Consider the following 25,226-nt stretch of genomic DNA (forward strand, 5'->3'; position numbering starts at 1 on the left):
TAATCATGAATTAAAGGCACTGGTGGGTCTAGATGTTGTTGTGAGAGGTTACAAATTTCTCTGTCCTTTTTCCATCATGTTATGTGGTTAGAGGTTTTAAAAGGAATCCTTTGGATTTCAATTCAGCACAACACAGGCTGGGTACTGAGGTTTTTATGATATCAGTGACATGTTTGTGTGGACTTAGCTTAAGCACATGATTTAGTATCTCTCTGAACTGTAGCCTGCAGAAAAGAACAAGGAACCAGACAAGGTCCAAATTAGGTATGAATTTACCCTAAAGGTGAGTGTGCATGTGTCTTGGAATTGCAGTTGTCCCTGAAGATGATATAGAGTGTAATCAAATGGCCTGAAGATTCATACCGTTTGAACCCGATCTCCCTGAAGAATGATAGTGAGATCTACTAGGTATTTTCAAAGCAGGAAATACAAAGTTTGACCTGTCATGACCCATCTTGACTTGCAGATCTTTTGCAAAGATGGCCCTGGACTACAGCCTTCTGTAAAGTGTGAGGGGCTTGAGTTTTAGGATTTGCAGAGGCGGATACACTGAAATTAGTCCCATTATCAATGCAGGGGGTTTGAGGGGAGGGTTTGGTAGTTTAGAGCATCATGAGCCCGTGCAGAACTTGTTAAAATACTGGTGTTAATGCTACATCAAACTGAGCATGCTGTGTTGTATGGTCTGATACTAGTACCTGTAGAAGATCAGAATTTAATTTAAAAAATCCAACATTTGGTTCCTGTTCTGGAAGAAAAAGTTTCTGTGCTGATAGACAGACAGCTACTGTGTATGTAATTTCCTAACCTTGTTTCCTATGACTTTGTTACACAGAGCTGCATGCGCATATGCAGCAGAAGGAAAAACTATAGCATAACCTGGTTACTAATGATGGTAGTTCCTTCAGGCTGAATGCAAGCATGGCATATGCTTATAAGACGCTTGTAAAACTTTATTTCCAAATAGCAGCAACGAGTAGTGGTTTCCAACACGTCTCCTGGAGCTCTGGAAATGGGTATTTCACTCAGCACTAAGAATAAGAGCCAGTTGGGATTTGTCCAAATAAGCTCTTCCTCCTTGATGTATTTTAATATCTCCGGTTTTGCCTCAAGTGTCTTCAAATTTGTAGCATTTCCCCTTTTGTTATTTTTTTTCCGAGACTTGAGCTTTCCATGCTAGTGGTCCAGAACCTAACAGTCTGCTGAAGATAAACTAAAATAGGATGTCTCTGTTGGGCATGTACCATCTCCTAAAGAAAAAATGTGAGAGACTCCAAATTTTGAGTTCCTCATCTTTCTAGTGGAAGGAAGTTTCTCTGGGCATTACCTTTTGTTTCGATACAAAAAAGGCTGATGGAATCAATTACAGCTTTTTCTTCTGTTTTCAGACCTGAAGTAAGAAAGCACAAAAACAGCAGCGCACTTTTGCCCAGTACATTGCGATGTAATCGCATCATTCAATAAAAATTACAATTGGCTCCACAGTATAAGGGAGAAGGGAATGAGAAGCTGGCAGGCAAGTTCTGGCTCACCTTAAACGTATGCATGATGAGCGCATCGTATCAATGGAACTGTAGATAGGACTAGGCCCTGGGGGTTATATTCTCATTACGTTACCTCTTCACAAAATGTGAAGCGGGAGCGGACTGGCAGACTCCTAAGCTTATTAACTGTTTTCTATTTGGGGAAGATTAAGTTTTGAAGAAAAACATCCAGTAATCACTCGCGTACTATTTATATCATCATAAACTTGTGTCAACTTAACTGATTTTAATAATGATTATTATTGTAAAAAACAGCAACTCTTATCTCCACCGCTGCACACGTGCTGTGGTAATGAGGAATTTTCCCTTTTTTTCCTTCTCCCTTCTGCTCCTTCACACAATACCCTGACTTAACTCATTTTTCCTCTCCTCTCCCCCCCTAGCTGTCAGTCACTGTCACATTACTTTGTATCATACGCATCAAGAAGAGTAGCTTTTTCCATCAAGTAAGCCAATTCTAAAGCTGCCTTCCCAGAGGCTACACAGATTGTGCAAGCTGGAGGAGCTCAGGAAAGAGTAAACTGGACAATAACAAAGGCTCCCAGGGCTGCTTCTGCCTGCCAATCTCTCATGCATGTATTCACCCAGCGCTATATATAGGGCATGCCTCCAGGGCCAGAATCACGTCTATCAGCTCAGCGAGCAGACCTCCTATCCACGCCATTAATCACAGTAGGGGGGAGGGAAACGGCTCATTACGCTACATCAATGATATTGTCCATTCTGTCTTCAACAAATTACAGGAGTTGTCTCAGCGTTGCATTCAGCATCCCCTGACTTTTGAAGTCCACGATCCAAGAGAAGGGTACAAAACTTCTTAACAGGAGAGTTTACCTGTGGGCGACAGAGGGTTAGCCAGCAAACTGAATTTAATGAGTTTAGAATGCTATAGCAAGGCAAGCTTTCCAAGGGATGTTTTTTCTACTGTTAAATCTTTGGTAGTGTTCCTTCCTTCTCACAAAATGATAGATTTGAGGGACTTTTTCTATTCTGCAGCATTGTTTTCGAGCCCCTCAGTCCACTTCCAGTATAGTTTGTGTGTGTGACATCTGTAAGGCATCCTTTATGGCTGACTGACTTCAGGTATATTTGAGTAAGATCTTCCTGCAGTATTCTGGCCTTCCTTATAGGTCCTGTGCTTTGCCAGAGAATCCTATGACTATTTATGGGAACCCTTTCAAAGCAGCATGCAGAGATTTATCCACCTGGCTGCCGACGATGTTAGAAGTCATATAACTACATTTTTGCTCACAGCTTTTAGGCTTGACACTTTATTGCTCTCTTTTCTGCTTATGTACCTATAAATGAGCCCTGTACTTCAAAATCTGTATCATCTAGGTTTCACTCTTGCACGTGACACGACAAGACGAACCTCTTGCCGTGTAATGACCTCACTGCTGCAGGGCTCATCTGTATCAGTTTTGTACAGACCTTGCAAGGTTCTCCAGCTCTTCCTGGAAGTGTTGGTGTGTTACTTGGTGTTTTCTAAACTCACCCTCCAGTAAGGTTTAAGGTCTTACCAGGCTTTCCTCCTGGCTGATTTTAAGGATCACTGTAAAGTGCTTCCCTCGGTCTCATGAAGTCTGCGTTGTAGTGGGCATGCATGTGATGTTGTTTTGATGGTTCTCAAAACAAGCCCACCTCTTACTAGAAGAGCAATGCTGCCTATTCCATAACAGACTTTTATTAGGTGACCATGCCTTAAATTACAACACAGATATAATTGTTCAGTGATCACCAAGCCTGATGTTGGGTCCAAAGCTTGCATGAGACATCTCTAGGTTTAAAGGGTTACCTTGGAGATACGCTAGCCTCTTCCATATCACTGGATGGTTTGTAGTGATATGTAGCAATACGGTCCTAAAGTTATGATATTAGGAGGAATATGTGCCTATCTCCACATCTCCCAAGAGGTGAAATAGAGTTGTAGGTCTCGCTTGCTTTGAGACCTCTTCATTTGGTTAGTTATGAAAAGTTTCTACTCTGATTGGAAAATCCCAGGATTAATCTTTAGACGTGTCAATATATTCTTGGGTACTTCTGCTTGCTTTGTAAGCATGTAGACTTCAGAGATTTTTTTTTTTATCTGGTTGTTGTAGACCATTTAGGATAGTAGAGCATAGAAGAATTCAAATGAAAGGATTATAGCTATATTAAATTTTTCCTATAAGCATTGGTCATAGATACATCCATCTTTTAATGCCCTATGCAGCAGACATTGAAACTATTGTATGAAAACCCACAGCAGCAGTTAAAGCAATGCTTAAAATTTGGAAATACTGTGGGCTTTATTATTGATCTGCCTTATTTGAAAGTAGAAATTCATGTTGTTGGGTTAAAATAAGTTTAGAAACAACGTAGGAAATAAACCCTTACACCTGTGATTCTTCCCGTGGGATAGAGAGATACTCATTCATACTCACATCTTTTTTTAACTGCTTTTTCTAACACTTATGCCACACGTCTAAAAAGTTGCATTAGTCTTGCTGTAGGTGGCAGGTTAATCAGAAACCTTTCACAGTGCTATGTTTTCATCCTTCAGATACTTATAAGAAAGATGTGAACTTAAGAGGAACTTAAGCTGCTATCATTGTTTCTAGAACCGTCAGAACTATTTTAAAAAGTAATTTTTAGCAAAATTTGCTTTTCCTCTGAGATGCTTTTGCTTTCAGTAAAATTTTCCCTATTTGCAAATTAAAAAAGTATTTCACGTTTGATAGTCAGATTTAAACAATGGGTCAGATAGTTAATGTCTATGAAACTCGGACAGGTATCATAGGTTTTCTGAAGTGACTACAAACCAAGAAAGGGTGGAAAATGTTGAGTACACCAAATGGCCAGGATGGGAAAAGCAATGTCAAATAAGAGCCAATCATATTTAATAAGTTTGATTTCGAGTTCAAACTGAAATTCAGAAAGGTGGCTTCCTTAGCTGTTGATAGGAATGTGTCTCCTACAGTACCCCTTAGACACTGATAATTAGTGAGGAATGACAAATGTTTGAAGATTACAGTAATTTCAGGTGAGATAAGGAGCATCCCAGGCTACAAATCAGATCTACTTTATGGAAGCTCCCCGTAGCCTAAAAGAAGAGGCTGTTTGAGGATGCATTTCCTTACTTGGCAATTGCAGCTGTCATGGTCTGTTAACCCCAAGTGCTAGAAATTGGTTGGTGTTGGCAGAAGTGGACAAGCTGTAATGCAGTTGGCTTAGTCTTTTATTTTACGTGTGACTACTGGATTTGGAATTCCTTTTCCTTCCCATTCCTTGCAGTGTGTTCAGGGTGGTTTATTGGTAGGTTAAAAGCCAATGTCAAGTCCTCCGTACAGGAAAACTGAGAGCCTGCTGACACGCGTCACTGTGCCACAGCATGAGTGTTGCGGTCCATCTTGACTAACGCGTTTGAGAGTTGAACTACGTATAATCAATTGCACTCTTAAAACTTTAATGTCTTTGACTGTACCACGTAGCACTACATTAATTTAGCGGTGCATTCGGCCTCTGCGTTCGAGTGTCAAAAGCTTACATCACCTGGCCTGGGCAGTGCCTGACACGGCACTGCATGATTAATGAGAAGCCTTTAATTCTGGTCAGCCCGAGTAGAAAGCTAAAGGCAGTATTCCCTAGAGGAGAAGAGGCAGGAGAAAACATCCCCCAAACCATTGAATCCTTAACAATTGCAGGGCCTGGAAGTGCATGATATGTTTCTGAAGGTAGAGGATGAATTGCTAGCCAGTTGGCGAAGGGGGAGGAGGGCGGAAGACTTTTCAAAGGTCAGGAGGAGGAAGCACAGCAACATGAAGAGCATTGTTCATATTGGAAATCATTATCCGAAATCAATTGGACTTTTCCAGTGTGCACAACTAACTAAAGGATCCTCAGTAGCTAGTTTTCCACTCGAATAAAGTCTTTGACAGTCGATGAAACTTAGGACTTGTCTTTAATGATTAATCTCCCTTTTTTAATTTCAGGGATAAATTTTATACAGTAGCTGTATTCATCAGCATCGATGACAACTCTGAAACTTGCATCCAAAAAAAAACTGTAAAAGCAGACAAAAACTTTAAATGAGCCATATGCACTGACTTACTGATTCATATACATGGCAGATACTTGTCCTTCCCGAAGCAAAGTGCTGTAATGGTGGGTGAAGTGGAAGAATCTGGTATTACTAGCTAGAATAGGCTTTGCTGTGTCATAAGTTACACTTTTGTTGGAAATAAATAACAAAAAAAAGCGACTTTATAGCTTAGAAAGAAGGTTAGATTGCAAAGACACAGTGGGCAACACTATTTCAAAAAAATCCTTTATGGGGGGGGTCATGGGACATGGAGAGTCATCTAATCCAGCTATCCAGCTGAGCGACTCTGAACTAAAACCAGTGTGGTCTGCAGTCTCCTGTTGAATTTCATGTTCTGTCTCAGGACTGGCAGCAGATAAACTTTGCTGGATTCCTGTGAGCGAGTTTGGAGGAGCTTTAGCTCCCTGAATGTCAGCAAATGTTGTAAGTTTACCATGCAAGTTTGAAGATAAATGGAATAGAATTAATAAGCATCAGTAATGGCTTTATAATTGAAATAGTATAGACATTAGAGGTACACAGGGTGTTAGTAATCATATTAATTATTTGTTAACAGAAAGACAAAGTAATAACATTAAAAATCAAAAAGCTTAGTTCACATGCAGATCTAGGGGGACATTTTGTAACAGAAGTAATTGCTTTTGCTTCATCCTCGGGGTGATATTATCTGTGTCTAATTGTTTTTCCTGAAGAAAGCAGAGCAATCTAAAATTCTAAGTAATGCACAACAATTGTAGGGGTGAAAATAACCATATTTTAGAAACCTCTTACAGCATCCCGCCCCAATTCAGTGAAAGGAAGCAGTGCTGCTAGGAAGGGTAAAGATAAATGGAATTACTTTTCTATTAGAAGTATAATAGACTTTATTAGTTAGTCACCTGTGCTCAGAATAGATCAGGTGTCAGGGAGAGCAAGTAGATGAACATGTACCTTGTGAGCTGTCAGGAGCAGATCAGTGTGGGCTTTTTAAATAATAATTACCCACTTCCAGAGAAATGTTTTAGACAAAAGCACAGCTGCTTTATTGATGATGCCTTTTGTGCATAAGGATGAATATTCTAGTTTGTTCTTTTCATTTCTCCATGTAAATGTAATATCATATTTCCATAACACTCTTTTAGGAAATGGTGCCGTTCGCTATTAAAGCTTGCATAATAAAATTATTTGTCAGGGATTTAATTTGATCGAAGTCGGTTATTTGTAATAAAGTGCCAGTGGCTAAGAGGGGCTGCTGCTTGTATTCAGTGCTGGTAATGGCCTTGCCCTCCCCAAGCCACTGCACAACCAGCTGTCCTGGGGTTATCTGTGGCAGGGCACACAGAAGACATCATCCTTTTTTTGCATCCTGACCAGTGCTCAGAGGTGACAGCAACTGTTTGCTTCCTTGTGGTCAGAGCACCAGATCCGCTATTCTGGCACAGGTTAATAGTCTGCTCTGGTCTGGCAGCTTGATTGACGAGAGTGAGGTCTGGGAGCAAGAAACTCTGCAGCTGGTGGTTCTCGAGGGTCTGCGGCACAGATGGGGCCACCCAGGAGTCTAAATGGACCAGCCACGGGCTGGGTCTGTTCTGGTTCCCCCCTGGACTCAGTGGGGAAGGGTTTAAATCTGCAACACGTTGAACCCCTCCCAGAGTTCAGAAGATCTGCTTTGATCCTGTTGTAACATTGCACGTTGTGTACACCCACCTTTGTTCTGCCACAAATATTGGTTACAGCCCGCTACCGTTCGGCTCCTCTGCGTCCTGCCCCTACAAAACACAGCAGAAGCTGGAGTTAAGGAATGAGCCTTTACAGAGCTTTGTCAAATTATATTTAATTTTGGCACTGTAGCCCAGTGACAGAGCAGAATGGGACTCTGGATATGGAGCTGAGCTAGTGCTGGCAGCAGCGATAAGGAGGAGAAGCTAGCATGCTTAAATTTGTTTTTCAGGGCTGGCTAGGGACTGGCTTTAGATCAACTCCCTTAGGAAAATCACATCCCCGTCACAGAGAAAGGAAGCAGAGCCGTGCTAAATTTGATGGCAGGCTTGACGATGGGGACTCTTCTTACGCACTGGTAGGCGGGAGAGGAGGTTGACTGGCTGAGACCATCGTGCAGTGTTCATGGCAGTGCTGTTATTCTCCTCCATGGAGCAGATGAGCGAGATCCCCATTTAACCCAAGCTGTGCAGGTATTTACCGAGTGAATATCCACATACCCATATTTCAGCTACAGGCCCAGTTTTGTATGTTACCGCAATAATCATTGTATCTGTACATCTTTGCAAATGATGGGAACAACGGTACCATACAGAAGCTGGAAGACTTGTATTATGTGTGTGTTTTAAAATCCTCTTTTACTGCCTTTTTTTGTGAATTTGTGAATCTAAATGTGACAGGATTTATCAGGATTCCAAAGAAGAGAAGAGAAAAATAATTAACTATGTGTTCTGGTTAACTAATATCACACTTAAAAAACCTATTGAAGGATAGATAGGTTTCTGCGAGAGGGTGGTTTTTTTCATCTTTATATGAAGGGCTGGAAAATGACTGTAGCTAGAGGCAAGATGTTGATCAAGATCAGTCCTGCATCTGGTTGTGTTGAAAAGCTTTCTGGTGCAAAGTTGCTCAAAGCCTGAGTATGTGGACATAGTCTACTATCCCTGAGAATTGGGTCAGGAAAAGATTGCCTCTCCTTCCTCTTCCCTCCTCTTTCTTCCCTGTCTCCAACAACCCAATCACGAGGAACGTAGTGGGAATTGCACTCCTTTCTGCAGCACTGAGTGTGGTCACTTGCTAGGATCACTTGGATTTCTTCCTCTAACAAATTCAGTATATTTCACCATTAGATGCATCGTATCAACTTGGCAGTGTAGCAGCTTTCAAAACAGCAAGTATTTTTAGGTTCTTTGCCGTCATGTCAAACCAGGGCTTCAGACCTACATGCCAAGACAGAACACCATTGTTTTTAGCTAATCTCAGGTCTCAGTGTTGTACCAGATTGCCATCCTCAGCTTTGTGTGACTAAGTAATGTCTCTAAAGCATGGCAGCGTAATAGGATGATGGGCGCTATGAGGCGTCTTATGGATGTTTAGAACTAAGACAATTCATTAGCTGATGTATCTCAGCGTTGCTCTTGCCCCCTTTTCTCATGAGAATAGTGTTCTTTATCTCACAATCCAAAGTAGAGACAGACCAAAATAGCAACAAGTTATTTTGTCTAGATTATATGCGAGGTCTCTACAGTATTGACTGTCAAACTGAAGCTACATTTTATTTCTGCAGCTGTTTCTTCGGTGTTCTAACGCTATTATTAATAGTACCTGTCACTTGTACAGCCCCTTAGCGTTATAAGGAGTTTGATAAACATTACTGGAAAGCATCAAAAATGAAGCAAACACTGTGCCTCTTACTGGCTAAACTGAATTCTTTAAATTACCTCACAGCCTGGTTTTGCCTTTAGCTTTAGCGAAACGGTCTTCCAAACCAGCTAGTTCCCTTTCTTTACACTTACATTTTCGGTAACTCGCTTCTACTATTGTAGTATTGGTACAGCTTTATCATATCGAGGCTAGAAAGTCATTACTGAAAATAGTATATACAGTTTCCGTGTCAGACTTTCCAGGCCACTTTAATTAAGTTAAGAGGTTAAAGTGATTTTGAACGAACACTGGAGCACATCTTGTTAGTAGTGCTAAAATGCTGCTAATAGCCATAGAAACTTCCTGCAGTTAATGAATCTTGATTTTGGTGAGGCAGCAGCAGCAGAAACATTAGTGTAGAAAGCACTCTTATTTCTTAGCATCATTTTTATCAGCTTATCGTTTTAAATTGCCACTAAGCAGGTGATGTGACAGGAGCTATTCTTACGGTACCACCCTGATTACAAAGCTGGAAAAATCTGTGGCAAAAAATGTGTGCTGGAAATAAATGTGGAAACTTCTGACATAACACTTGCACTTCTGGAGGCTCACCCGACATGGGTGGTTTCTATCCAGGGTAGAACACACAGTCCTCTTAACATATTTCTCTCTTTAAATGAAATCGTTAAGCCTTGACAGCCAGTGCTTTTGTTGTCACCTCCTGAATTCCCACCGATGTGAAGCCAGGCGGCCTGTGCTGCAGAGCCCCTGCTCAGAGTCCTTGCCGGCATCTGAACCGGTGGAATAACCACCTGGCCCTGCCTGCTGGCCCCCCTTCACCCCGCATCCTCTCCATTCTTTCCTGAGCCCGCTCCTACGAATCTCGGGAGATTACAAAGCCATTGTTCTGTGCCACAAAACCAGGTACCGAAAGTTACAATAGCTATAAAAATTGCCCGACGCAGTCTCTGCTTATTCGAAACTCCTCTTGGCCCTGAGGGGCTCTGTGCCATGACAGGCTTGCCTGTCCGCTCCCAGCAGGCTCCGCAAGCCTTTATGTGTTGTGTCAGTATTGAAAATAGTTCGTGTTTTAGTGTAAATTACTGTTATTTGCAACTTTCAGTTTTGCAGTTCCCCACTGCAGAGATCAAGGACCCAATTTTTCCTTTGTGTACATCAGTGTGATTCAAGATTAACTTCAGTGAAGCCAGTCTAATCACAAGCGTAAAACTAGGAGGAATAAAAGGAAAATCAGGCTATAAACTATTTAGATTTTATTTTTAAATAGCTAAATTAATGCTGCTGTTCTGCAGACACAGGGTGACCTGCAAAGTACTAGCTCATGCGTTACTAATGCATCTCCATTTAAATGCAGATTTTTGCTCCTAACACAGAACTTCAGGGAAATCCTCTCCAGATAAACTGTAATAGGATACCAAATGGTAATTCAATATTTCACTTTAACTTGTGTTTCAGTTTATTGATCTTAATTTTCTATCATTTTGATGCAGCATTTGCCAAGGGGGAAGAGGATTACAATCGCTATAATAAAGCTTTTAATTAATAATTACTTATTTTGATATTCCAAACATCCATGCCAGCAGAGACAATCTGCTTGTATTCCTGCACCTACTTTGATTTTCAGTGGTGGAAAGCAGCAAGATGTGACTTTACATATTGCAGGATGCAATTGAGACACACAGCTCAGAAAAGCAAGCGTAGTATAGATGTCACGGTGTACGTGGGACATGCTTATTGTGACGGTGCTTTGTTCTTAGTCATTTGTGGTCACAATAATGAGGCCCTGACTTGGTGAAATACCGTGAAGTGGGGACCCTTGTGCTACGCAACTGCATTCAAGGGCTTTCCAAAAGGCTTCCATTTGCATGAAGCAGGACCGTTCAGCCATTCTCCCACCAAAATGACTTCGCTAAATCTACTTCTGCTAAGGAAGGACCTGCACCTCCTAAACTTTTCTTCCAACATGACCATTAGATACTGCAGTTAAACGCCCCTCTCTCAGCTATCCAGATTTTGCTGTGGTTTTGGTAGAGACGAGGGAATAACCAGAGGGCCTGCTTGTTCAATTAAGCCTTTCGAATTAATTGCATCATTTGCTTTTGCCATATATGATGTTTAAGAAGAATTTTTTTCTCTGTATATGCCTCCCTCAAGCCCTGCTCAAGTGCAGCTTATAAGATGTTCATACAGGACAGATCTCTTCTGTTGGACTGTACTTTAAGTATCCAATGAAGTCATAAAAATAATGTTTATAAGTCTATTAAATCATTAATACAGTTTTTACGAGGAGTAACCTGATGTTGAGAGCTAATGTTTTTGCAGCACCTAACGTGACGAGACCCAATCTAGTTATAATTAGCCCACGCTATTTCTCAGTTTCCAGGCTGAAAGCCTGCAGTGCAACAGTGAACACGTTGCAAGCAAAGGCTTAGGTGTCATTTTCAGTACCGTCAACTAAAAAAAATAAAACTCCCAACCATGGTACAGGTATAAATGTGGTAAGAGTCTTTAAAATACATTTTTAGGTTTGGGCTTCTTTGTTTGATTTTTGTATATAGCTTGAATACTTACAGGATGCATTTTGTTAACATCTCCAAATGTTGTTCTGGCAACCGCAAGATTCATCAATTTTCAAAATCTTACATCTGAGATTAACATTTTCCACGTGGCATCCTTAGAAAGATGAGCAATAAAATAGTGGAGATGGGCAGTCTTCGGGTTCATGAGACCTCCTTTGTCATATAACTTGGTCAGCAAAAGGGATTTGTGATCCTTTGGGAAGCTCACCTACGAGCCCTCTGACTTCTTCTCTAAATTATTCCAACCTTCTCAAAGGCTGACAGGTGCAACCACCTGCCATGCAAAATAAAACCTGATAGAAAAACATTCCTCCACTACCATGTCAAAATAAGCCCTGCCCGTGGCCATGTTTAGGTCTGAATTAGTGATACGCTCCGATCCACCAGATAGAAATAAGAATCTTCCGTTACTGATTAGAACATAGGGCACACCATAAAAACCTGTCTCATAATAGATTTTGTTGTTTGGGTTTTGGCTTGGTTATGTTTGGTTGGTTGGTTGTTTTCCGAAAGGCAAGAATAACGTTTGCTTTTAGTTCTGAAGTCCAGGGTTGTCAGACTTCAAAACCGCACCACAGAACTACTACTTAGTTACCTTCTCGTGTAACCACTCACGACCCCCACTGCTTTCCTTGGAGGCACGGCCACCTGGGCTCAGTGACGCCGAGCCGTGCTGGCTTTATAGATGGAGAGTCATGAAAAAATAGTATAGCTACATTTGAGGAACCGGGTAGAGTATTTTTCTCATCAGCTCTCTCTCATCTCTATTATCAGTTTGATTGGAACCAAAGCACTTAAGCAAAACTTCAGGGGAAAAATATGTCTAACACTGCTGGCAGGGGGGTGGGAGGAGTGGGAGTGGGGGTGTTGGTTTTGATGGATTACTTCTTGTTTTATCCAAATCAGCTCTTGGAGGTTCTCATAAAAAAAAAGACTGTTATTTGTCTGAAAAACTTTTCAGTCATCCAAAATAAAATTTCTTTTAATTAGAGAATTCCAAAAATCCCAGGTTTTGAGATTTAGATTTTGTTTTACAAAAAATCACAATGTGAAATCCTTTATTAAAATAATTTTTGGTACCCACTGAAACTATCAATACTAAATATTAGAAAAGAAAAAGTTGTTTTCTTTGAAATGCACCTCAGAAAAATAATCTCAATAGCGAGAATGTGGGGGGGGGGGGGTTTAACGTTTTTTTTTTCCTAAGCCATAAGCTCTTGCTAGGACTTAATAAATAAGACTGAAAGCCATTTAAAGAAAAGGTAATGGATCAAGCATGGACTGATAAAACTTCCACTTCTTTGACCTTGTAAACTTCACATCATAATGCGTGACACAGCAGGAAGTTTTCCTAGAAGCAGTAGGTATCTCCGTCCTCTAATTTCCTTTACTGGCTTAAACCTAGTTTTTCACATTAATTACTGTTCATTTATTGAATGGCAAGCATGCATTTTTAATTTTGTTAGTTGAAATGTTGGCTGGTTGTGAAACCAAGTGCTTGGAATCGGCCCATTTGAGCCACGTGAATCAGCAGTACTGTTTTATAGGTTTTGCATTTTTTCACTTCATTTCAAACTGATCCTTGCACAGCAGAAAATCTGGTAGAGAAAGATAAAAGGCTCCATCTAGTGGGCAAGAACTTTTTATTTAAAGAAAACAAAAGGCAAGACTTTCACTTAATTTTATGCACGGAGAAACACTGCTTTAGATTTTGTTTCATTAAGCTGCCATGTTGTTCTTAATTCTTGCCTTCTACAGAGCCATTATTTCATATGCAAAGCTGAAACATTAAGAATTATTCTGACAGTCTCGAGCAAGGAGCAATAAATGATACTAAATCAGTGGGTTTATAGAGTTGATCCACAGAGTTCCTTCCCCCCTTTCAAGCTCCAATATATAGTAACCAAAAATGGAAAATTTGTGTGTCAACAAATATTTTAAACTATTTAAGGTTCTTTCCCACTTAGAACAGACTGGAAACATTCATAACTCGACAGTAACATTTAACACGGTATTTTGTGAGTATTTTTACACAGGGAACTCTGCCTGCGTCGTGCCTCATTTTCATTAAATGACCTGTTTACTCGCAAAGGGTGAAATCTGGGTTCTCTGGCAACTCAGTCCAGCGCATCAGCTTCTGGCAAGGCATAACCTCATAGGCCTCTGCTGTCTCTTCCAAAGGCAAACACCAAAACTTATTTGTCCTGGCATTTGTTTAGAAGCCTGCCTAGCGCTGTTGTGTGGCCAAAATCATCCTGACAGAATCTAGCACCTTTATTTTAGGTACTTAATTGATCTAGTAGAGTGCTTCCCGCCCCCTTTGCTGAACTGCTCCAAGCTCCTGGGAGATTCACATGGCAGGGCTCCTCAGTTTAAAGCAGCAGTGAAACTCAGGTGCTATTCCCTCATTCCAACCAAACACGGCTAGGAGCGGAAACCTTCTCTTCAGTTCCTTTCAGGCTAACAACAAAGGCGGGAGCAGGAACAAGTAGCAGCAACAAGTAGCAGCAAGTGCAGATGTGGCAAAAGAGACACTGAACCACGTTCTGTGTCCTGCTTTTCTTCAGACTGTCTCTCATTTTCAAGCCATACAGCCTGGCAAGATCAGTTCCTCCTGTGCAGCTTCCAGCAATGGGTGGACAGTGTAACATAGAATCATAGAATGGTTTGGGTCGGAAGGGACCGTAAAGATCATCTAGTTCCAAGCCCCCTGCCATGGGCAGGAACACCTCCCACTAGACCAGGTTGCTCAAAGCCCCATCCAGCCTGGCCTTGAACACTTCCAGGGATGGGGCATCCACAACTTTCCTGGGCAACCTCTTCCAGTGTCTCACCACCCTCACAGTGAAGAATTTCTTCCTCATGTCCAATCTAAATCTACTCTCCTTCAGTTTAAAACCGTTACCCCTTGTCCTATTGCTACACTCCCTGCTCAAGAGTCCCTCCCCAGCTTTCCTGTAGGCCCCCTTTAGGTACTGGAAGGCCACTATAACGTCTCCCTGGAGCCTTCTCTTCTCCGGGCTGAACAACCCCAACTCTCTCAGCCTGTCCTCATGCAGGAGGCGCTCCAGACCCTTAATCATCTTCGTGGCCCTCCTCTGGACCCATTCCAAGAGGTCCATGTCCTTCTTGTGCTGAGGACTCCAGAGCTGGATGCAGTATTCCAGGTGGGGTCTCACCAGAGCAGAGGGGCAGAATCACCTCCCTTGACTTGCTGGCCACATGCATTGTAATAATACGTTACTACACCCAAGTTCACTACAGCCCAAGTTCACATCCACAACTGGAATATTTGTCTCCTGTGCGAATCACAAAATAGAGCTTAATATGTTGTTTTGCACACCTCTTGATGACAGGGAGATCTCCATTTGCCATTGGCCACTTGACGGCAAATCCAGAGGATTCCTCTTTTGGTTATTAACGCACGATTTGGCAATTCCAACAACAGGGCACACAGACAGGCTGATCTGCCCGAACAATTCTCCCCAGCTGCAGCTCTCCTTGTATCCTTCATGGAAATGTGACCCTCGGCGGCGCCTGTGAATAAGAGCTGTCATTTGGCTTGTTTTACAGACTAAAACAAAGGATAGCCTCAGAGTTCTTACTCTGAACCTTTATACGAGCAAGGGCTAATACAGAACTGACTAGTCTTAGAATGCCTTTGGGGAAGTTTGTACATTTGCAAAATACATGCAGTCCTGTCTCCAAAAGAGAGGAAATGGGAGATAAAAGTTAAACAGCTTTTTTTTTTTTGGGGGGGGGGGGGCAGGGAGCTGCTTTTATCTTTGGTCTCAGCTTGTTGGAAGTCTATGTAACCCTTAAAATGCGCCAGCTAAAACAATACAAAGCTGCTGTTTAAAATGTCACTGTTATTTCAAAATTGTCATTACAACTGCACTGTTCGCTGTGTCAAACTCTCCTAAAATTGATGTTAGCTATTCATTAGATTAATGCCATTTGGTTTCTAATGCATGTGGACACCTACCTCAATAGGCATGCAGAAGAAAGGAGGCAAGTCACTTACTTCAAAGCAAAAGTTGTTAAATAATACCACTTTTAACTGCTGGCCTTTGCTCTAGAACTGTTCAAATTTAATTTAAGAGATTATAGGCTTGCTGTGGAACTAAAGCAAATCCCACGTTTGGAACTACAGTAAGATCCTCTGCCTCGTTTTACTTTAAATACCTTGACTAGCACTGGTACTTGAGCTGATGCTAATGAAATACAAATTTCCAGATGTGGAACTCTGGGGAACATTCAACAGTCTGCTTTTGTAATAATCTGCTGTAAACTCAAAATGATATGTTGGGTATCAAGTATTAATTTATTCTCTCTACAGGTCATCATATAGTCTTATACAAGCCCTCCAATTAATATTTAACGTCATTATTTTAGATGTTGTTTATCTGGGTTAGATTTACTCAGCTGTTTCTTCCTTCTTTGCGGGAGCAGCAGTCTTTACAGCAATAAATGAACGTCGGTGCATTTGTTTCGAGAGTACCACTAAGTCTCTCTCTTCTTTTTCACAGCTAACCAGGTGCTGAAGTTTGGAACGCTCGTCAGTACTTCCAACACCTATGACGGCTCTGGGATTGTGACCATTGAGACGGACAAGCCTTTGCTGTGGACAATGGCTATCGAAATATAAGATGAGCTACAGCTGCCTTTTCTGAAGGGACTCAGATCAAATTACTGCAAAAGTTCACTGAATTAAGACAGTAAAGCTGTTCCGCAAGATATAAGCAGGCACGTGATTTTATGTACTGAATGGAAAACATGCCTGAAATAAAAATCACTTGAGATCAAATGCAGATTAGTAACAGTAATTGAGTACTTCATTCTGGTACCTCACACTACTTAATCAGAAGACACGCGATGTGCCACCCAATACAATCACAAACAGAAGCGAATGCAAAGAAACTGCTACTGCTTAGTCTGGTTACTTCAGACTATTTTTACGAAGTATTTTATTCCAATACTGAATGATTTTTTTCCCCTTTTGCCAAAAGTTGCACATAGTGTAACTATATTAAAAGGTGATAGCACCGAGAGTAGTTAATCTCATTTTTCTGTCCTGGCTTGTAACATATGTAGGTGCTGGGGAAGATTTCTCAAGAAGACTAATAATTGAGCTTTTCTACTTATGAAGCAAGCTTGCAGACTGAAGAAGCTTCAGTTTTGCTGTAATACCAATATCAGATTTCCCTGTATTAAGTGCTTTTAAAGTCTGTAATAGAAGTAGCATTGTAACTTCTGCAAATACCAAATGCTTACAATAAACTTTTTGGAGTGAAATATAAATTTCTTAATCTCAATCTGAGGAGGAAGAGCATTGCATGTACCAGAGGCTTTGCAGGCTTAGTTTTTAAAATCAAAACATTCAGTCATTTAATAATGGAAACTTCCAGGTCAACAAATGCAGAACCCTTTATAATTCTATGTGCAGGTGTCTTACAGAACCAGTATCCAAAACAGGTGTATCTCTTATCCAACAGTGTGAGCAAGTTGTGGATTCACTGGACTGCTTAGTATCTCCGACAACTACATTAATTTCAGACTGTGCATCTTAGTAACCAAATAAGTTTGGCTTGCTTAATTATGTCATGTCGCAACCAGGTTGAGACCATTAATGTCAAATTTCAATTGCCTAGTTGGAATTAAGGCACAAATGAGGCCAAATGTTGAAAACATACCAAAACAATTTATTCAACCACAATTTGAGTGCTGGAGAAGAGAAGAAGAAGAGGAGGAGAAGAAGAAGAGGAGGAGGAGAAGAAGAAGAGGAGGAGGAGAAGAAGAAGAGGAGGAGGAGAAGGAGTGCAAGCAGATAGTCACCACCCATGGACCCAGCGATGTCTCGTTGGTCATCTTTACCCAGGGTATCGTTGGTGGCAGGAGCTCAACCCTTAAGTCTGTTTGGCCATCTTTTATGCTTTCAGTTTTCTGGGAGGTAACCATCATTTGCATGCAAAGTGTAGTGGGGTGGTTCCAAGCTGTGGTTAAGTTGGTGCATGCATGGTAAAGGCCAGGGGGTCACACAGGAGTCTTTTGACCCCCATCTTACAGTGCCCACTACTTAACCTTTCAGCTTGCGCAGGTGCACTCCACAGTAAAATCCCCCAGCAACAGCGACGAGGAAGTCAGCACAGTCCCACCTACGTCACACCGAAAACTGACTTTCCATTCCCCCTATTTCTAGTTGACAGCTCCTTGTGGCGATGACAGTTCCTTGTGGTTATTGTCATACAGGCAGGGTTTGAAGCAAAGTCTCAGTTCAGAGCCCCACATGCCATCAGAATGAGGACCGTCAATGGAAGTGCTTTATTTGATGGAGGTTTTTTTCTAGTCAAGTACATAATACAACCTGACAGGATTTCCAAATGCAGAAAGAAATTACGGGTAATGATGGTGATTCCAGAAATCAGCAATAAGAACTCCAGCTGATAAGACACTTAAGTCACCACTCGAGAGGATACAATAATGCTGTTTTCTTGCTGGCTAACTTTGCTGCAATAATGCTTTTTACTAAGCAGTAAGTTAAGCCTTAGAACAGCTTTTGAAGAGAGGCTGTACGGTTGTCACCCTTGGAGGTTTTCAATACCCGACTGGACAAAGCCCTAAGCAACCTCGTCGGAAGGCAACGCTGACCCAGCTTTGAGCAGGAGGTTGGACTAGAGACCTCCCAAGGTTCCTTCCTACCTGAATGTTCTATTACAGTTGAAAGAAGTCACAAAACAAAACAACGAACAAAAAACCAAAACAACAGAAGAGCCCACCCTCTACTACTACTAAAACAAAAAAGCCTGTAATGTAGACAGGTTTGATCGCATGCACTTTAGAAGAGGAATAAGATGACAAGGATGTTTGAAAACCCAAACTGAGCTTGTTTAATAGCAAATGAGTTACAAAGCTGTGAAATCCTTGCAGCACGTGTCACAAGGTCTGGTTCTTCATGATGAATATTCAGCCACCTCTGTCGAGAGAACAAAGTAATCAGTTTCAACTAATCGAGTGTGATCTAGTGATCCCATCGAAGTCTTCATTTGTCCTCCCACCATTGCCTTGTTAGGACAAACATTACTACTGTTACAGCTTATCTACTATTTTCAAACATTTCTCCTTGCCTAGAGGACCACTCTTACAGGTATAAGCAAGCCACATGTTGTGGTCACAGAATACATTTAACCTGTTCCAGTGCTAGAAAAGGAATTACATCAGTTCTGGACAATCTGAGGAGTTTTAATTGGTAGTGTTAGTACATCAGTAGCGTGGCTGCCGGTCAACTTAAGGTTGAAGTATTTCATGCTGCAACGTTCATTCCAAAAGGTACAGAATGCAGTTACACGTACAATGAAGTTTCAAACACAATCTGGCACTCAGTAAAGGGAACAAGACCAGCTTTGTTCTGTGCCCTGTCATCTTCCAACACACTCACTCAGTTTTCTCTACCTTACTGTCCATGCATTTACTTCGGATACCCAAATTATAAACTGGAAACAGTAGAGTATGTAAGAGCCAAATAAGGCAAATGTTCTGTGGATAAACACACACTGAGGAACTGGAAATAAAAATATTTGATGTTCAGTTTTGAAGCAGAATACTCAAAAAAAAAATAATTAAGAACTATGGATATAATGTTTTGCAGCATGCTAAATTAACGATCTACTTCCTGATCAAGTCCTTTGAATCAATACCTGTCTTATTACACTAGCATGTGAAATGCAGAGATACTAAAGCAATGTGGATCCTTTAGGGCTCACTAACGTCCTCTATTTAAAATTGAGCAGGTAGAAATGAGAGTAAAATTTAGTGAAATTGAAGGTTCATATTTACTTACACAATGATATTGTTGATTGGGATATGGATCAATTTGACAAAGAAACCAATAAATCCCATTATCGCAAAGCCTATTGCTGTTGCCATGGCAATCTTCTGGAACTCTGCAAAAACAAAAAAAAAATTTAGTCTAGGAAGCCTCATGTATGGCGTAGAGGTGTGCGCTACAGTGACCAAAGGAAAATGGTACAAATGGTAGAAAATAGTAATGCTAACACAGGAAGCAGTTCAAAAGCAAACTGCATTGACCTTGAGAAACAAATCTGCTTTTTCAGAAGACAGATGAGATTTTAAGAGAGAAGATGCTGCTTTCCACAAAGCATAGCTGATCTCAATTTTTTTAAATAGTAAGCAGAATCAGAAACACCCACAGTCTTTAACAGTTCATGGACCATTTATTCCATTATCTTTCCTTCACAGCTCTACAAGCCCTCAAAAAAATTCCCAATACAGTATCAAAAATGGAAAAGCTGCATTCCTGCCACAGGAAGACAGCTTCTTAAGCCCCCACAGAAATTGACTACATAAGTGATATTCTCAATTATTTTAAGACAGCAACCATGAAGGGGACTAAGAAGGTCAATAGCCCCTCACAACCCTGTCACTCTGACAATGAATGAAGTTTCTTACTGATCTCAACAGATGTCAGTAAAACTTCATCATGATCATGTAAATAAAGCATCGTAGCTACCACCATTAAGGACAACCAGTAACATTCTGGCTGTAGTTACAGCTTCTCTCTAATGCCCTTGGGAAAGCCCAAAAATCTTCTTCTGTACTTCCAACAACAAAGTTCCTACTGACCTAATCGGGCAGTCACTGACAACTGTGAAGTACTGAATCGGCTCCGAAAAAAGCAATCCTAGCTCCTTTCGAGACTCCTAAAATGAAGCGTTTCCTCCAAGGTCATGTAACGAGCAGTTTCCTCCAGAATTTCCCCCAAATTGACTGTAATCGGTCAAACTTGCCTACTGTGTTTGTCTTTTCAAAGTGCACACAAGTTCTTCGCAGATCAGTTTACCCCATACATGAAAATGATTACTTGCCTCTCTCAAAATGCCTAATTTCAACTACTTAGCCTGTTTCATAAGGTGAATTTTAGCACCACTCACACACACCTGACTGAATACACACCAGAAAAGGACACGTTCAAGTTTATTACATCCAGAACCATAAACCCATTACCAACTGGACAACTGCTCCAGTTTAAGTCTCATACTGGAAGCCAAGAAACATTCACAACAAATAAATGACATCACATACAGAAAGATACACGGTAAGGCAAAGATGAAATAAGGGTTGTGCTCTGTTTTATTGTGTGCTTTACCTTTCCTGTCAGGCTTGGTGCATCTTTTCACAAGTCGTATGGAGTCTTTTACAAACTGTCGGCTGGGCTCCACGAATTGCATTACCTGATCCATGATTACCTGCAAAGATGAACGGATTTAGTATTGGTGCTGCCATGCGTATATTGTGAGAGAGAATTTTTTGGTTACAGAAGCAGAAGAAGGGCTGCAAAACCTGCAAAGACTTAAGATAATTTAAAACGTCGTATTCCCAGCTAACTAGCTGTTAAGAGATACTTTCACTTGGCAGAAAATAAAGATACCATATCAATATGTAAACATGATGACTTAACACTGCCTAGAAAAAACAGGAAAAAGTATGCCTTTTGGCACAGAGGAAAACAGCAGCTCCACCACAGCTTCCTTTCACCTTATGTCCCACGCTGTGCTTTTTCTGAGAACACTACTGAAGACATCGGAATAGGCAAAAGTCACCCGTTTCGAGAAATCCCCGACACGAAGGCTGGTGACACTGACACAAACACCGTGGCCTAATTTTATTCTCAGAAAAAGCACCCGCCACCCCACGCAGAACCCCAGGCCAGCGGCATCGCCGGTCACTGATCCCCACAGACCCTCCGATACGACGCTCCCTCCTATCGGACCCTCTCCCGCCCACTCCCCTCCTTGTCGCGACAGCGGCCGGGGCCGGCCCGCCCTGGATCCCCCCACTCCCCCTCGGGCACACGCAGCGCGGGCCGGCGGCCTCGCTCCGTGGGGAGCTTCGGCCCCCCGAGATCCAACCCCCCTCCCCCCGGGTGGGGACCGGCCCAGCGGGACCGGGAGCCGCCGAGCCGGGCCCGGAGCTGCCTTACCGCCCCCCGCGTCTCCTCAGGCGGGGGGGACACCCAGGCGGGACGCAGGGGGGGGAGGCCGGCGGCGCCGCGCGGCCCTTACCGTTGGCGCTGCCGGGCGAAGGCCACGTCGCACAGCGGCGGAGGGCGATCACGTCACCGGTACGTCACGTCACCGCGCTCCTTCCCGGCGGCCGGCGGGGCGGGGCGGGGCGGACTCGTTTTAAGAAGAAGAAGGAGGATTTTTGAGGGGGGTGTGGTGTGTGTGTGAGGTTTTTTTCTTTCCGGTTCCCGCCCCTCTCTCCCCGCCCGCCCGCCCCCCCCAACCTTTCCCCACCTCACGGCGTCAGGGCCGGCCGGGGCCTAGCGGGGCGAGCGGCCTGGCCTGGCCTAGCTTGCTCTGCTCTGCGGGCAGGGGGGCCCCGGCCTCTCCCTCTCCTTCTCCCGCCGGCTGAGCGCCCCCGGCCTCTCCGTCCTCTCCCGGCGGCGGAGTGCCCCGCCAGCCCCGCCTCCGGGGAGAGGCCTGAGGGCCCCAGGGCGGGGGGAGGCTGTCGGTGAGGCCCGGCGGGGGCTGCGGTCCGCGACCCCCGGGGGTGCGGGCAGGTGAGGTGGTTGATCCGCCCGTAGTTCATCCGTGCGGCCCTTCTGTGGACGTTTGGCAATGGATTTGCTTTTCCATGCGGTTGTAGGCATAGGCGATCTGCAGGGGTCGTTTCCAACCCCTACAGTTCAGTGATGCTGTGATCCAAGAGCCTTGTAGCAGGAAAGAAAGGGAATACAGTACCAATATATCTATAACAAAAGCTGTTTGATCAAGGGAGGGGTAAAAAACAACGTGAAAACCTTGTTCAGACTGTGATTGCCCATGAGTCAGACACCTATGGGCTTGTAGGAGCATTGAAGCTGTTCAGAGCTACAGGAGTTCATCACCTTGGAAAACATTGACTCCCGTGGTTTTTTTGTACAGAGGAGTGTTGCTTGGAAATGGGAAAGCTTTTTACATTTCGGCACCATAGGCACAATGTAGAACAATTCCTTGCATCAGGGGGTAAAAGAGGCTGTCACTGCCTAAAATGAGTCCCTTCTTGCAGGTTTTGAAAGGCAAATCAGATCACGTCATAGGTAAGGCAAGAACAAAGATAACATTTAGTGACTTTTATTCTTAATTTGCTTTTGATACTATTAATTTCAGACTAGAATTCTGTTCCTAGCTGTCTGCCACCTTTGAGTGTATAGAGTACTCAAAGTTTATTAATTATTCATCAGTCAGGCTATGGAGTTTTTGCAGACAGATTAGGCAAACATTTTGTTCATCTCAACTCACTATTGGATTTAAATGTGCACAAAATATTTTCTGGGCTTAATTTTTTGCTGACAGCCATCATGACAGATAAAGTACCATGACACCACAGCGGGGTGGTTTTGGATATTCCATGAATTTTTTGACAGATGCCTGCCTTCTCTTTGCCCACAGGGCAGGTCCCTCAGTATTACCGATCACCTTCAAATATGAGCTTTCTCTCTGGCTTTGGAGGGTAGAGGGCCTTGGGCTCCCCTACAAGTTTTCTCCAAAGGCCTGACTTTGAATTGGATTTTGCTTTGAATCAGACCTCATCTAGCACTATGCTGCTGATGGGGCCATAATTTTGGTGGCCAAATTCTGCTGGAGGTTTTCCACTGGCACACCAGCATGGGAAGATTAGAGTCAATTAAGCCTTCCACAACAGATAGGCCTATCATTGGCCTGTTGTTTTTGAGGCCAGTTTGCAACTGCAAGGATGAGCAGTCTCACCACTTTGGGAGAGGAAGATCCATAAGGAAAGCAGCTGAGGGCATCATAGCCAAAGTGCACAGTGCCTGTCAGGGCAGAGCACGTTGCTAGTGCTCTGCATGAGAAGCTAGTACATGAAGGCTGCCTTTGGTCATTTTTTGGTCTGTTTTGTTTTGGTTGGTTGGGTTTTTTTTTCTCTTCACTGTCACAGATAAATGCTAGAGACTTTACCGAGAGAGGAAACTCACATTTCCAGCTGTGCTGTATGATGAGCCTTGCTGTGAACCACCGCTGCAGGGGAATGGTTTCCACAGCACTAGGTTCCTGAAACAAATGGCAATGATTGGGGAAAAAAAAAAAAAAACAACCAAAAAAACCCCTGAAACAAGAAGACACATATGTATGAACAATTCATGACATAGATTTCTGGTTGGATTAGATTATTGCTGCAATAAAGCTTTGTTCCCCCACCCCCCCAAATTCTCAATTTTAAGTTATTTTTCCTGGGGATAAATGTTGTGGACAATCCTAGCACATACTGCCTAGCTTAAAAATGGGACTTTGTTAGAACTGGTTTGTTACTACGTGTTTTCTGTGATGGGGTAGAAGATATGGATTGTCCTCTGTCTTGGCTGTCCCTCACTGTCCAACGATGAGCTCTTTTCTTTCCCTCCCAGGCTGCGAGTTTGGACTTCAGCAGTTTGAGGCAGAGGCAGACACCTGTTTTGTGCACAGAGCGCATTTGCTGTGCTTCCTCAAACTCTTTTCCAACGTGCAAGGTTGGGGACGAAAGTGGTGTGCTTGCACATGTAAATTTTCATGACGGTTTTAGAAGTCTGCTTTTATGACAATATATAAGCAGTAAATAATCATTCTCTCAACAGAAAAAAGACAGTTGTCCTATATTGTAGTGTGCTAATGCTGATTTGTTTCTGGATATTCATTTTGCATAAACTGGAGCATCGTTCTTTTTATTATTTTTTGTTTTCCTCCATCCTATTGTACACTCCCGAGGATGAGAGAATTCTTTTGATGATAGTTTTACTTTTCTTATTTACACATTTTGATTTGCAGTTTGTTTCTTGTCCTTGGGAGGACATGGAAGATAAATATCTGCATTAAACTACTGTCACGTTAGACGATGGTATAACATCCACCCCCCCTGGATCTGGATGCTTATGCCCATGCTTAGAAGGGGGAGCGAGATAAATCTCTGCTTTAGTGTCTCCCATTCCATGCTGCCTGCCCCAGCGCAGATCCCACTGCAGCCTGCAGAGCGTGGCAGGGTGACAAGAGCCAGAGAGCTGACAGCAGTTGCAGCAAAAGTAGTGTGGGATCAGCTGGAGAGGGGGAAAGATACTGTCCTCAGGATGAGAGGAAGCTCAGCCTCTGTGTGCTGGGATGGCAGAGCAGCGGGTCTCCAAGCTTCCTTGTTTCCCTGTGGGAGGTAACCCTGCTTTCCCTGCCTTGCCTCTGCTCCAGCCCCAGGGAAAGGGGAAGAGTGAAGTGCCTGCTCCTCCTGCTCAAGCTCCTGTGAGGCTGGTGCTGCCTGGCTTCAGCAGCAGCTTGAGGGTCTGGGGAGTGCTCTTCTCTGCGTTCCAGGGGCGAGAGACCTGGCAGTCTGGTTTTCTTGTTTTAAGGAGTACTGCCATGTCCTAGAAGAAAATACTTGGGTGTGGTGACCCTGGCAGGTCTCCTGTGGCTCCACAAAAAGTGATACAGTTGGGATACGGGGTCTCACTGAGCTGTCTCCTTACCATCCCAACCCCTCCCATGGCGGACTGCAGGAATCGGGCTGCTTCTCAGTAGGAAGGGCAGAGGGGTGAGCGGGTGGCAGGAGGCACTTGGCTGTGCTGAGGGTCTCCAAATGCCTTCCTTGTGGCAGGGCATGAGGCAGCATTTGAACTGGAAG

At 42.9% G+C, this 25,226-nt stretch overlaps 2 protein-coding genes and 1 long non-coding RNA gene across 6 annotated transcripts in view; 1 reads left to right on the top strand and 2 right to left on the bottom strand.

Moving 5' to 3' along the window:
* TPK1 (thiamin pyrophosphokinase 1) overlaps nt 1-16,868 on the top strand; it is a 307,648-nt gene extending 290,780 nt beyond the window's left edge. For all 3 annotated transcript variants that reach the window (XM_054193626.1, XM_054193627.1, XM_054193628.1), the window contains one exon: nt 16,097-16,868. In XM_054193626.1, coding sequence (XP_054049601.1) covers nt 16,097-16,215 — 119 coding nt within the window. In that variant the 3' untranslated portion in view covers nt 16,216-16,868. The remainder of the gene's footprint in view (nt 1-16,096) is intronic.
* Nucleotides 1,549-15,293, bottom strand: LOC128906405 (uncharacterized). The gene is made up of 3 exons (XR_008465157.1): nt 14,911-15,293; nt 7,312-7,373; nt 1,549-2,378 (listed from the first exon to the last, which is right to left on the bottom strand). It is a non-coding gene; the product is annotated as an uncharacterized LOC128906405 (long non-coding RNA).
* Nucleotides 16,869-18,430: 1,562 nt separating the features above from the next.
* SEC61G (SEC61 translocon subunit gamma) lies at nt 18,431-21,777 on the bottom strand. 2 transcript variants are annotated; one of them, XM_054193629.1, is made up of 4 exons: nt 21,647-21,777; nt 20,731-20,830; nt 19,405-19,507; nt 18,431-18,540 (listed from the first exon to the last, which is right to left on the bottom strand). In XM_054193629.1, the coding sequence occupies exons 2-4, from the start codon at nt 20,822-20,824 to the stop codon at nt 18,531-18,533; spliced, it is 207 nt and encodes a 68-aa protein (XP_054049604.1). In that variant the 5' UTR covers nt 20,825-20,830; nt 21,647-21,777; the 3' UTR covers nt 18,431-18,530. The 2 variants fall into 2 exon arrangements, with proteins under 2 accessions (XP_054049604.1, XP_054049605.1); XM_054193630.1 differs by having other exon boundaries at nt 21,565-21,692.
* Nucleotides 21,778-25,226: the final 3,449 nt, after the last annotated feature.

Source organism: Rissa tridactyla, chromosome 2, assembly GCF_028500815.1.
Source record: "Rissa tridactyla isolate bRisTri1 chromosome 2, bRisTri1.patW.cur.20221130, whole genome shotgun sequence".
Taxonomy (NCBI): domain Eukaryota; kingdom Metazoa; phylum Chordata; class Aves; order Charadriiformes; family Laridae; genus Rissa; species Rissa tridactyla.

Bases quoted from the DNA above. Each gene is read 5' to 3' on its own strand.
- SEC61G (XM_054193629.1), bottom strand. From the start codon at position 20,824: ATGGATCAGGTAATGCAATTCGTGGAGCCCAGCCGACAGTTTGTAAAA. The intron at 19,508-20,730 runs GTAAAGCACACA...TTGTTTTTGCAG, and splicing joins CACCAAGCCTGACAGGAAAG to AGTTCCAGAAGATTGCCATG.